At 40.9% G+C, this 13697-nt stretch overlaps 1 protein-coding gene across 1 annotated transcript in view; it reads right to left on the reverse strand.

Moving 5' to 3' along the window:
• LOC101172667 (hippocalcin-like protein 4) overlaps positions 1 to 13697 on the reverse strand; it is a 24425-nt gene continuing 10728 nt past the window's right edge. The window contains exons 2-4 of the mRNA XM_004074254.5: positions 10092 to 10256; positions 6213 to 6428; positions 1 to 6140 (exon numbers count right to left, since the gene is read on the reverse strand). Coding sequence (XP_004074302.4) covers positions 5943 to 6140; positions 6213 to 6428; positions 10092 to 10256 — 579 coding nt within the window. The 3' untranslated portion in view covers positions 1 to 5942. The remainder of the gene's footprint in view (positions 6141 to 6212; positions 6429 to 10091; positions 10257 to 13697) is intronic.

Here is a 13697-nt window from a genome sequence, read left to right on the forward strand (position 1 = left end):
AACATTTATTCCTTTAATTCTATGTACCAAAAATAATTACATTTTCTTTGTTCTAGGAGTAAGAATATTTAAAACATAAAAAAATCTAAATGGCCTAACAGACAAAAAGAAATTTACATGAAGAAAAACGGTGAACAATGTGATTCATATTGCACAAAAAGAGCACAAATTATTCCCAACACACAAAAGTGTTGTATTGAAATCACACAGCAACTGTCTGTTTGTAGCTTAAGCAAAAAGAAAGAAAAACATGTGTTTGTCTGTCATTTGAACATCTAAGTGGAAACGTCAAGCACTGGAGTCTGCAAAGCTGCACTGGAAGAGGCTCTGTGGATGTGATGCTAACCAGGATGGATCACTTCAGGTAGAACCACTTTGTGAGCCAGAGGGCTCCAATCAAAGCTTTCTGCTGCCAAATGGGAAATTACACCATTAATCACAATAAAAACAAACAAACAAACAAATAAGAGAACTGCAGGAAGCAGAGCGGCGTGGACATGTGCACAAACGCCGTGACTGAAAAACACAACTCTAGGAGCTCAGACCACTGTCAACAGGAGCAAAACTTTCTAAAACTTCTGAAAACTATTTCATCTGCAGGATTCTGGGTTTATTCCAGGGAAAAACCTAAAAGTGTTAAATCTCCAGACAGAATGGCCTGTACATGGTGTTTATGACTCATACTCGATCCTGTTTTCTAAGATTAGTCAAGATCAAAAGTCAATGACTAACACTCGGCTAAAAGCTTAGTAAACCTGATGAAGGCGGCAACAAAAATATATAGCATTATTTTCAATATTTAAACACATTATTAAGAAATGTTGTTTGAAAAGGTGGTTTCTAGAGTTATTAGAAGTACTGAGAAGTGACAAAAACATTTATCAAACCTGTCAAATCTGTTCTTGTATAACAGTGGACTGAAGTATTGGTCAGAATTGCACAAATTGAACAAGCCAAATCTTTTCTGGCAGGAGGAAAAGAGAACTTGCTTCTGTGATTTTGAATCCCCATCTCTTTAACAGAGAACACTTAAATGCTGCCTCCCGCCCAGAAAACTTTCTTAAGAAATATGGAAAATCTTGCAGATCTCTGGGAGTTTTGGGCAGGATGCTCAGGTCAGGACCGCGTAAAGCAGTCACAGCAGAGATTGAGCTTTGAAGACCGTCTTTGTAGATCCTGGTTTCTCCATGAGTCAGTAAAATCTTTAGTTTGACATTCCATATATTTACTAGGTTGTTAAGTCGACTCCTTAAACCATTAAAGGATCTCTTTCTGGTAGCAACCATTTTGGATTATTCTTAACCAATCCTGGTCTTTAAGCTCACAGAAATACTAAGTTTTAAATTATATATATCTTTTTTACATCTGAATCACCTGGATGTCTACCAGTTATTTAAATCATATAATAATGAGGGACTTCTAAACTCCTTAATTACAGACATGTGTTGCAGTCTAAATGGTCAGTGTTTAATCATAAATAGTTTGACAGATATGATGGTATCACGGTGATCAGTTTACCACTTCAATAACAAATTTTAAGTTGTTTCTTACGTTACTACCATCTAGTTTTCCAGCTGTTTTGTTTAGATTTACCGTAATTCATCTTAATTTTTGTTTCTCTGTGGGATCAAACGGTTTATTAACATCATAAAGTAGAAAATTTAATACGATTTTTTCTGATCAGTCCCAGTTTTCCTCAACAGAGCTGTTAAGTTAAAAACAAAATTTCTTTAGGCCATGACATTTTCAAAGATCTGGCTTTCATTGGTTTTGTGAGCAGAGGGCAGCATTTGTGTTCACCTGCATGAAAGAAATAAGACCATTTCATTATGAAATCCTCAGATTCCAGACACATCAAACACGACGAGAAGCGAGTTGTGTAATGCTGCTGACTTTGATCTGCAGGCCCAATCCTTTCATATTCATCAAAACTGGTCCAGCTGCTTGACGCGGTGGCATCTTTGCCGTCCACTGGGTGGCACTGCGACATCGGTCTGGGTTTATCTGTTACATCATTCTGTCAGGCCCTGCATGCAGCCCAGGATGTATGTATGAGGGGTGGAGATCACCAGGCTGGCAAATCAATGCGCTCCATGTTGGAGACAAACATTGTGTTTTCCCGCAGAGCACAGAATGCAAAAGCAGAGACGGCAAACAGAGGAAATAATACTCAGTGCCTCAAGGTGAGAATCTTACAAAGTCAAAACTAGACTGACACACCTCTTATTACACATTTAATACAAATACAAAACACTTGAAGTGTCACACACACACACACACACACACTTACACGGCCTTTACTCGCACTCTCTCACACACGACAGCTGTTTTTTTTTATGAAATTCATCTAAGTTAGTGGTACATTTACATCATATTGTTTATATTCATAAATACGATTACATTGTAATGTACATGGAGATATATGATAAAGTTATCGCTCCTGACGCCTCAGAGAGGGAGAATCTTCACCGTCTGCTGGGATGAAATAAGGGCTCTCGCTGACAGGAGGGAAGCCTTGTCAAAATAAGAGCGTCTCTTCCTGTTTAAACGAGTGAAAAGTCTGCACTGCAGGTGTGGTGAAAAGTCTCAGGTAACTGCCCAGCATCTGAGGAGGACTTTGTTCATTCTAATGCAGACGCTAAACAGTCGTGGTTTTCAAGTTAGGACTGGACTTCAGTTTGATCTGTAAACTGTGACCTTTTCTATAGGCAAACTTTATCAGAAATTGAAATGTTTTCTGTCAAATTGCTGAACAAAAATAATCTGAAAAACAAACGCAAATAAACACAGAAACCGAAGTGAAATCGATCTATTCGTTTTCTAAAATCTCCCTCACAACACTCTTTGTGTTTTTTCAGTAAAGCTGGCAGTACGTTAAAGCCCCACTGATGAAAATCACGGTTCAGGTGTTTTTTACATGTTCCTCTGGCATTCTTCTAATTCTATTTATAAAGAAAATAAAATTAAAAGTGTGTTTCTTATCATTTCTTTAATTAAATAGTTGTGAATCAGGAGGAGATGAAAATTTGCTATTTGGAAAAGATTACAACTGTGACGTCCAGTTACTATGGCAGCCCCCAGTCTCCCTGCTCGCTCCATTCTGATCATCCACTTGCAGACAAACGTTGTTGTTATATTTGTCTGAGCTGGAATCTGGATCACAACTGTACTGCTGGATAGCTCCAATATTGATCACCGTTTTTGTTGCAACGCTAATGTTAGGTTGAAGGTGTGAGGAGCTTTGATCCAGTAGAAGAGAGTGTAAAAAAAGGGATGATGGGAAATGAAGGCAGAGTTGCTCCGTACCAGCAGTCCCGTCCACAACTCAGGAGGGAATTTCTAGAAAACCACAAAGATTTTTTTTTACATTTTGACTAAAACAGCCTAATCATAATAATTAAAAGACCACTGGGAACACTTTAAAGATAGATTAAAAGATGATTGGAGTGGGACTTTAGCATAAACCCAGCTGGACGTCACCTGGCTGTTTAAGCATGAACTAAAGCCATAAAAATAGGTTACTTTCCGTTTTACACATCATCTAACCCCCCCTCCATGACCTTTTGCTCTATTTCCCATTGATTGGAGTTCAACAGCGTTCCTCCAGCTTTTATCAAAGCACTTCCTGTGACATTTACAGAAGAACTAAGAGAACAGGCGGGCGCAGAAAGGACTCGAGCATTTCCTGAGAACGCAGCGAATTACAGGCCAACGTTTGGCATTTATCAGAAATTCTGTTGTGTTAGTGGAACTTTAATAACACTCTGATTATTTCTGTTTCAAATGATCTTTTTAGTGTTATGCCTGTATGTGAGTGTTTTTACTGTTTTGTTTATCTTTCATCAGCTTTGTAAAATTCAAGCTATGGAGGGTTTTTTTTGCAAAGACCCCAGAGTCTTTATCAGCATTGTAGGTTTTAATCGCAAGCAGAGTTTGTTAGCTTGAGGAACCACACATTTACATTTTTCTAATTCTGTTGCAGTTTTCTCCTTTTTTTCTGGTGCTTCATAGATTCACTCGGTTGAACTGAATAACTTATTTTTACTCATCTCATCTGCAGGAATTTTGTAAATCATTCCGTTTCGTTAGAAAAATCCAAAACAGAACTCCCTCCTGTATATTTTGTTTTAAGTATGCAGCACTTTTCTACGACGGAGTTTATGGCCACCAAAAAAAAAGAAAAGTACAATTACGAGAATTAAAGTCATAAATTTACAAGAAAAAAAAACGTATGTAACACTATTTACATTCCGCTTTGGTCTTCTGTGCATGACAGGTTCAAGCTGTAAGGTTACAAATGGACTTCTGGGTATGTGAATGAAAAGGAAAATAAAGTATTGGTTCTCTACACCCAAACGTGCCTCTGTGCTCCTTATTTTACATATAAAACTCTGCTTTGTCGACACCGAACGCCGGAAAGCCGGCTTCACTGACTGATAATCTGATTTTGAGTAACCAAAAGGTTTAGAATTTCTGTGTTTTTGAAACCAATCCGGAAATAAAACTTCACAAAATGCTCCACATCTTTCCTCTTCAAGCCAGGCTCGGATAAACAGACACTTTGATGTTTTTTCCTCGTTAATTTATGACTTTTCTTCTCGTAATTAAAAAAAAATGTTGTTTTTAAACTGACTGTAAAACTCTGGGATACTTTTCCTCCATCCACACATATTTATTCACTGATGCAAGGTGATGCCAGGCCACTGGGATCACTGTGGGGTTTGGTGCCTTGCCCAAGGACACTTTAACGCATAGGGTTAGGCAGGAACTGAACCTGCAGTTGGTCAACTTTTACCTCAGCTTCCATCTACTTTGCATAGACCTCATATATGAAGTTCTTGACTTAGTCACCCTATTATATGAATGCATTATCCTTTAAATTCAGGGACAAAGTCAGCAAAGAGCCTGGCTGACTCACCTCACAGCGTTTGGCCACAAAATGTGGGAATAGAAGTTAAGTATCTGTCATTTGTCACAAATGCAAAAGGGGAAAATGTCAAAGTTTGCTCAGCTGCTGAGTAAATCTTAGATTACATCACATGGAAGACTTAAATCAGATCAAAAGTGCTCCCTAATGACTTGGACAAAGCCACGGCTTGTAGTCCCTAAGCAGCACAGCGGTGGACCTCAGCATGCGGCAGGCAGCTGTCTGAGACTTTCCTCACCTGCAACAGGTTGGAAATCTGAGCCACAATCCAAACTTTATGACACAAATTTTCATCATAAATGGTTCTGGCAGAATTATTGTATTTTTATGAAGCAGTTTCTTCAAATACACGCAAACACACACATGTGCAAGCGCACACACACACACACAAAGGCGACACACATGCACACTGAAACGCACTCATACAAACGACACACATACACAAACAACACACACGTTTGCACACTTACACACACTCAAACACACACACAGAGTATGACACAACCCAACTCATACAGAACCACACCCAGAAAAACACAATCAGACGCACAGGTACACATGCATACCCTCATGCAAACACACTAATGCGCACAGAGAATGCTTGGGTCACAGATTATCCCGCAGTGTAGAAAGTCTGGATGGATGGTTGTTCAGCTTAATGCCATTCTTATGTCTTTTATAGGGAATGTGGGACTTCTTTTCTATTTGCTTCTGCTGAAAAATAAACCAAAATCTGCCGTTACCAGAAGCTGACCATCAGTAAGCTGCAGGTTAGTGATGGTCAGCTTTATCTGAAGTATAAAGGTTTTAGTTTACCATCTTGCTAAAAACATCTACCCACAGCAGGGTTTTGAAAAAAGAATGGCATCAATAAGGAGTCCTTCCAACCATGGCCCACTTCCAGTCGTTGCTGCCTGTGACTGCACCCCTCCCTGCTCTCTCTGTTCCCTCTGTTCAGCCTTGCGTTTACCCCATCCCCTTCCTCTTCCCTCCCCATGTTTGCGCCCCTTCCTCCCTACTTCTGCATGTCACACTGAAGCAGCAGGACGATGGAAGGGTCAGACTTGGCAGCCTCTTTGAACTCCTCCAAGGAGATCTCATCGTTGTGATCTTTGTCCATCTTGGAGAAGATCTTATCCACGCGCTGTTGAGGAGTTAGCCCGTCCTCATTCATACGCATCATTATCACCGTGCCAACCATCTTGTAAATGGCCTGCAGATATGAAAAAGGAAAGATTTGGAGTTTTAGTCTTATGCTTTACAACCATTTGCATTCATCACCCACCTCAATGATCTCCAACATCTCCATGCGTGTGATCTTTCCATCTCCATCCAGGTCATACATGTTGAAAGCCCAGTTCAGTTTCTGCTCAAAGCTACCCCTGGAGGTGATGGACAAGGCGCAGATGAACTCCCTGAAGTCGATCGTCCCGTCCCCGTTCTTATCAAATGTCCGGAACGCGTGCTGAGCGAACTTGGAGGCATCACCGTAAGGAAAGAACTGCAAATGGAAAAACATCTGTTGTCAAACTGGACTACACCAGGGTGCATTGTGGGTGGATGAGATTTTACCCTATTTAGGATAAAAAATTGATGGCCAAGCTCAAAGATATGCCCAGGTACAAACCCAAAAACACATGAAAATGTCACCAATAAGCAGGTTGGTGGGTGATGAAACCACAGAAGAGTTTCTAAAGCCTATGTGTGGAAGACAAGATGAATCTGAACAAGTTTCAGAAAATTGTGGGGAAAACCGCTCCAGAAAAAGTTGTTTTTACCAGGATGATGGCTACCAAGCATCCCTCATATGGACGAGCCATACCAGACATTTGACTTAACGCCCCCAAAAAATATCTGCTGGGATAGGAAGATTGGGATTTTTCCATCAGTGAAAATATTTGTAGTCACCGTGAGAGGGTGATAAGACCACGTATGGATGTTGGAAAGATAAACTTTTTTACATTGATCTAACTTAATTATTTGCTTCAGTCAAGATAAATCCGTTTTTTGAAATAATACGTAGTTATCAGTTATTTTACTTCCATTCAAATAAATTCAATTAAATAGGTGTAATTTTGGTGCTGCTGTTAGATCGGCACCGCAAGGAATTGTGGGATACCATTCCCTTTGCCTGTCTGGACGGATTTGGGTACAAGTGTAGGTTTTTGTCTAAATATGTTTATTTGCAGCTGTTTTACTGGGTTTTTTTGTCTAGTTATTTTACCCTGTTATGTTTAATTCTTTCTGCACCATGAGTGAGAGGGAGGAATAGGATGATGAGATTATTTAGCACCTCTAGTGGTACACTGAATTGCAAGAACTGTAGTTAAAGTGAGTGTCATGATAGCTGAATACATTTTTCATATTGCAAATCCATGTTGAATCATTCATTATAAAATAAGAATATCTGCAGGCTCAAACTTAGACATATGAGAGTTCAAGAAGTAGAATAAATTATAATGGAAAAACATTTAATTGAATTGAAGTAATATGACATTTAGTAAGATAAATATGTAAATTTGAGTTGCATAAACAATTATTGAGTTGGATAGACGTAAGAAATTAGGTTGAATAAAATTTTTTTTAACTTGTCCTGTCCAACAGCTGGGCAAACAGATGAGAGCTGAAGGCTTCTTGTGTTGGACATATTTTACTTTAACAACAGGGGTTATGAATCTTCTGACAAACCAGAGGTATGTCTGAATAAACCCCTTTTGTAATCAAGGCCAAACTTTATTCATTATAATCGTATTTCAAAATTCTTTGTGTTGGACCGGACGGAAAAGGAAAGGAGGGAAGAAGAGAGAGGGATATTAGAGAGGGGGGGATAGGAAGGTGATTATGGGGGGGTAAAACCATGAAGCATCATAAGACAACAAGTTTCTGGTTGTTTATCATTACGGTGTGGTTCAGATGTAATACAAATCTGGAAGGGGTGGGGCCTGTCCACACACAAACTGCAAAAATGTCCACATGTCAACATGTACACAAAACAGATAGTGTTCACACACGCATACTTATGCCTTCAAACCAACTAGTGTGAAGTATTTCATTCAATCACACAAAATATTAGTGCAAAGGTGAGCTAACACCTGTGCTCAAGTGAGTGTTCATGTTCTTCTAAAATGGATGATGGAATGTAAAAAGAAGGAGGGAGAGTGCCCAGCCATCCCCACACCAAGACCCCCACTGCAGCAGCAGCCAGAACCCCCAAACGCCACTCGGCAGCAGGCAGAGAACAATCCGCCACCCACGCCAGGGCCAGCAGGACCGCCACGAGGCCCCCAGAGCCAGAGAGCAGGGAGGCATGGGGGGGACAGAGAGCGCCGGGAGGCCGCACGGGAGGGCCCAACGCCGGGCCCTACCCGAGAAGAGTGCCCACAGCCCCGGACGAGCACCCCATCACCACTCAGGAGTTCTGGGCATCCCCCCGCCCCACCCCAGGTACGGGCCAGGACCCCCCAAGGGAGACCCGCTCCGTGCTCCAGGCAGCCACCCACCTGGCCCACGGCTGGTCCAGAAAGGAGCAAGGCAGGGGCCAGCCATCCCCACCCAGGAGGGGGGCACCCAGGAGAAAAGGGGGCCCACAAGGGGTGTTTTAAACTTGGCCCGACCAGATTCGGCCACTGTTGGAAATTTGGCGAGGCCCAGCACTCAGGGGCAAGGACCAGGACCCACACCACAGGGACACAGACACCCCCAGCTCAGGTGTGATATGATCCCCGGCTCTTGGCCTTGCCAGATATCTCAGGGATCCCTCTCCCTGCGTGGAGAGAGGGCTGCCTGGCCCAGAAAACCAGCACCCAGGGGACGTGGCCACCGTTGCCAAGGGCCCAGTACCCCCTACCAGGGATGGGGTAGGGGACAGAGTGTCCAAGGTCCCACCTTTTACTTTTTCCGTTATTTTTCTCCAAGCAGAAACTCTTTCTTTTGCTGATGATGCAGCAGTATTAGTCTTTTGATGGTATTATAATCTTCATGTGCCGTCATTAAATCTCTGACTCCGTCTCAAGGGAGTATAGCGCTTTCTTTAGTTTTCCACACATTTTCATGGTGACTCCGGAAATTGGCGATCCATTGAGAATGTCTTTATGTACTTTCCTTGCACTAACCCAGGGTTACCAAGTCGAGTGTAATTACGCCAACTCATATCCGGTTTTTTGGAACCGACATACCCAGAGTAAGCAAGTTCAGGCAGATTTCAGCCAAAGTTCAGGGTTAAAGTGAGGGGGAGTTTAAACCTGCCTTCTGGAATACCCCCCTGATGTCCCCTGTTGGTTGACTTCAACATGGAGATTTAACAAATTCATACATTCAACAGGAGAAACTGAAGTCAAATAAGGTAAATTCTCATTTCTGAAGACCATCCATGGTAATGGCAAGAGCTTTCTTAATGACCTCAGGTTATAATTTGCCTTAGAGGGTGTGTCTGTAGAAACTCCAGGTCTCCTGTTGGTTTTTCAGAAATCCTGCCTTATTTGCTGCTGATTACCTGGATCAGGTGTGTTTAGCCAATAAGGAGCTTCAATGGCAGGTTGGTTGGAAAACTGGTTGGACACCGGCCCTCCAGGCCTGGATTCTGACACCCTGCTCTAAAATGGAAGTTGGAGGTGGGTCTCATCTGCCTTCTCTGGAATTATTCTGGAAAATCATTTCATATGAGCTTACATCATTCCCTGCCTTTGGTTCTCTTCTTCTCTTTGATCTTTTGAAAGTCCATTTGTATTCACACTGAAGTGACTGAAGTGAACTGCTTTAGAGCTCATCTGTAAGGGAACAGAGACCTTAGGTCTCAAGAAGACCAGAGTTTTCTTGTTTGATCCAGCTGAGAACATAATTCACTTCAGGTGAGCTGCCAAACTAGGAGGACCATAAGAGGAAACCAGCTCTGGATCAGTCCTGTGAAAGCTCTCAGTGTGTTAGTTTGTAGATTAGGAGGCCCTGTGATCAACCGATAAGCTATCCAGGCCCTTCACCAGAACAGCTGGGATAAGCTCCAGCAACACCCATGATCTTATTTAGGACACGGAGTATGGTGGATGGACAGTTTGCAGGACAGTGATCTAGAATGCAAAGGAACCAAAGTAGACTTGACAGTGAAAGACCTCAGAGATGTTTCCCTCTGGTTCTCTGCCACCCTGTGTGGCCCCCAGGACACGCTCACCTTGACGTAGAGCTGCTGAAACTCCTCCAGGTTCAGAATGCCTGAGGGACAGTCTTTGAGGAAGCCTTTGTACCACTGTTTGAGCTCTGCCTCATTAAACTCTGTGTTCTTTGTCAGGTCATCCAGGACCTCTGGGGCCAGCTTGCTGTTGTGTTTCCCCATCCTCTGTGGAGAAGAAGACAGAGGAACACCAGAAGATCCCACTGGTCAGAAAGAGCTAGACGAACAATAACAGCAGCGATTAGGAAGAATGCCCTCTTCAGGGCCATGGAGAGAAATACTGCTGTCAAGTTAAGGCTGTGAAAATGTGAACATGGTTTTAGTTCTGCTGGTTTGCCAAAAAATACAGATTTAACATTTTCCTCTTTATAGGAACAATATTAAACATAAAGATTTTTGAAAGAACAGGTTTGTCAGTTTTCATCAGCAGACTTGCCTGTAGTCAGGCAGCCCAAGCCATGTTTTTGATCATAAAGTCTCAGCTCAACTCAAATCACACCAAGTGTCAAAGTGTTTGGTAACCATGGTAACAGAAACAGTCCATCTTTGCTGAAATAACCAGAGAGGTTTCTGTGTTTATGGTTTCTGCAGCAAGTTTTACACATCAAAAGGACATAGAAACCAAATATAAACATTGATAACAAGAATAATGTTGAATTTAGAAACAATTTCAAGTGTTAATTGAAGCGAATGGCCAAAGCAGAGCAAAGATGAGTGAAACAAACAAAGAGTTTATCCTGTCCAATATTATTTTAAACAAGAATCAAAGGGCTCTTTGACATCATCCACACTAAAATCAACTGTAATGACTGAACAGCCAAAGTCTGTGCAGACAATAGAAAGTATGGGAACACACAAATGCTCATAGCTCTGTTTTAAAACATACATATTCACATGATATAAAGACCCAAATAAAAACGGGTAACGGTTTTCTTCTCTAAACAAGGCACAGAAATCTCCTGTATCTTTGACATGGAAGATGAAGACACGCACAAAAACACACCGTCTGCTGTAAGACATATGACACATACTGGAACAACAAGGAAACAGGAAAAAGATCAGAAAATGACTAATCCCTGTGATGTCTGTTAAGACAAGAGATTCATTGATGACTGAAACAATCAGGAAAGAGACAAACGCAGAACCACCAGAACATTTATTGGGTGATATGAGACACAAACATTAGTCTCTAATGCAGTGACATACATTCATGGATAAGAGCTGCCTCAAGTTGCTTCATTCTGAGTGACTGAACACACCTGATACAGGTAATCAGCAAAAAGAAGAGCTGAGAGAGCTTATTCAAGTCATAAATTGGCCAATCAGATGCCTCAGTAACAGCGCTGGCCTTAACCTCAAACGTTCAAAGTGATTGGCTGACAGATTCTCCCGAGCTCGTTTTGGTAACGCTTTCTTTTACAGTACAGTACTTACAGTGTACTTAAGTGGTATTTACATGGTACTTATTGTGTAACTACTTGGTACTTTCAGGGTATTTACATGGTACTGGGTATGTTCACTTGAATATTACTTGGTACTTACCCCTTAAGTACAATGAAACTGGACTGTAAAAGAAAGTCAGCCCTATTCCCACTCTATGAATGGTACTTTCAGTAGTAAATGCTGGATATGTTCACGTGTTATCTTCCCGTACAGTGTACATACACACTTGGTCTTCTGACCTTACCAAATGAGACAATGCTAACTTGTTGGTAAAGGTGAAGTACCAAGTAATATTCAAGTGAACATACACAGTATTTAGTACTGAAAGTACCATGTAGTTGAGTGGAAATAGCGCTGAATTTCTTTTCTGGTCCAGTTTCATTGTACTTAAGGGGTAGTTTATGTGGTAAATTCATGGTAAATACCATGAAACATACAGCGAGTGCAGACCTAAAGGTCAAAGTACTTTATTTGTACTTACCTTGTTCTTACATGTGGTAAGTACCACAAACACCTTTGCACAACATGTAAATACCCAGTAAGTACCCAGTAAGTATATTATAAATACCCAGTATGTGCCACATAAGTATGAACCAAAAAGTTCCACATAAATACACAGCAAGTACCATGTAAGTACCGAGTAGACACAAAAAGTACCATGTCAGTACCCAGTAAGTCCCATAAAAAGTACCATATAAACACCTTGAAAGTACCTAGTAGTTACACAATAAGTACCATGTAAATACCACTTAGGTACACTCCAAGTACTGTCCTGTAAAAGAAAGCGTTACCCGTCTTCCACCAAGTTTACTATTGACTGGCAACAATAATTGCCATTGAATAGTTGACTCAGACCGACTTGGCAATCACTGTCATCTGACTCCAACATGGCGTCCGTATTGGTGAAAAATGGCGTCTGAATTGGCTTCATTTCACTGGAGCAGGAAGTAAGGCATCTTCTATGGGTCACATCACACCAGATCGCTTTAGTTCTATAATAGTCAGTGGTTGGGACTAAGGCTTGAACTTTAGATTCTAAGTTTAGCCTTGAAGTGTCTGATCTGGTGTTTGCCTCCCTTTTTTGAAATTAGGAAGCTGATTCCACAAGGCGACCCTGATACACCAACCTATTTAGTTCTGGAATTTGAGGAAAGACTAGCATTCTGTAGATTGAGAACAATGTTCTCTTTTTTTAATGGAAGTTTAACCCCCAGAAGATAAAGATGGAGCTTCTTCTCTTAAAACGTTAAGTGTTGGAAAAAGTTTTTAAATTATCATTATGCTTTTTAACAGACATCCAAAGAAAAGAAGCTAAACTTGGTGAAATATGGTCAATCTCCCCAGTTTTCAAGGAAACAGCATTTTGTACCAGCTGAAGGCTTTCAGAGAAGATCCCTGATGGTGAAGAACTGCAGCTGTTCAAGTTTGAAGAAACAAACAGATGCTGGGTAGCCCCAAATTAACAACTACTTTATACAGAATAATAGCATTCTGATTGAAATACTGTATTATTTAACCTTTTAATTTTCTTCATTTTGCTTATTTCTATGATAAATAGTCAAAAACAATTTCAGGTTTCAAATTAACTATATTGTAAAGGTTCTATTTCAAGTTTGTACCTGAAATACAGAAAACAGCAGTTTTATTGTCTAAATGTAATGTTGTCAATTTGTATTGAACCATAAACAGATTTGAAATAGCAGATATAAAAACCACAGAGACAGTGAATGACGTCATTCCCCCTCTGTAACCCACAGAGGGGTCATCTCTGCAGTTTTATGTTTTATGGCCCTGAAATGGCTCATTACTCAGAAACACCACCCGCTTAATTCCTGTGTGGATGACCTCTATGAGCTTAGTTCAGCCAAACGGCATTTTGTTAGGATAAGCCAGACGGCGCTGCAGAGCCCACAAATCAACTCATTCCTTTAAACTTTAATCATGGAGACAGAAACAAACCCCAAAGGTCTGCTGTTGTCATAGATGTTTGTTTTTGGAAAATAATCTGTTACTTTTGACCAATAGATCAATACTGAAACAAAGATCTGCATGGCCAGCACTTTATAAGCTAACACATGACCTTTGCACTGATAAAATAAACAAGAACTGTCACATTCAATAGATGCACTGGATTTTAATTGTAAAGCAAGTCTACCTGCTGAA

The sequence above is a fragment of the Oryzias latipes genome, chromosome 11, assembly GCF_053564925.1.
Source record: "Oryzias latipes strain Hd-rR chromosome 11, Olatipes_Hd-rR_3.1".
Taxonomy (NCBI): domain Eukaryota; kingdom Metazoa; phylum Chordata; class Actinopteri; order Beloniformes; family Adrianichthyidae; genus Oryzias; species Oryzias latipes.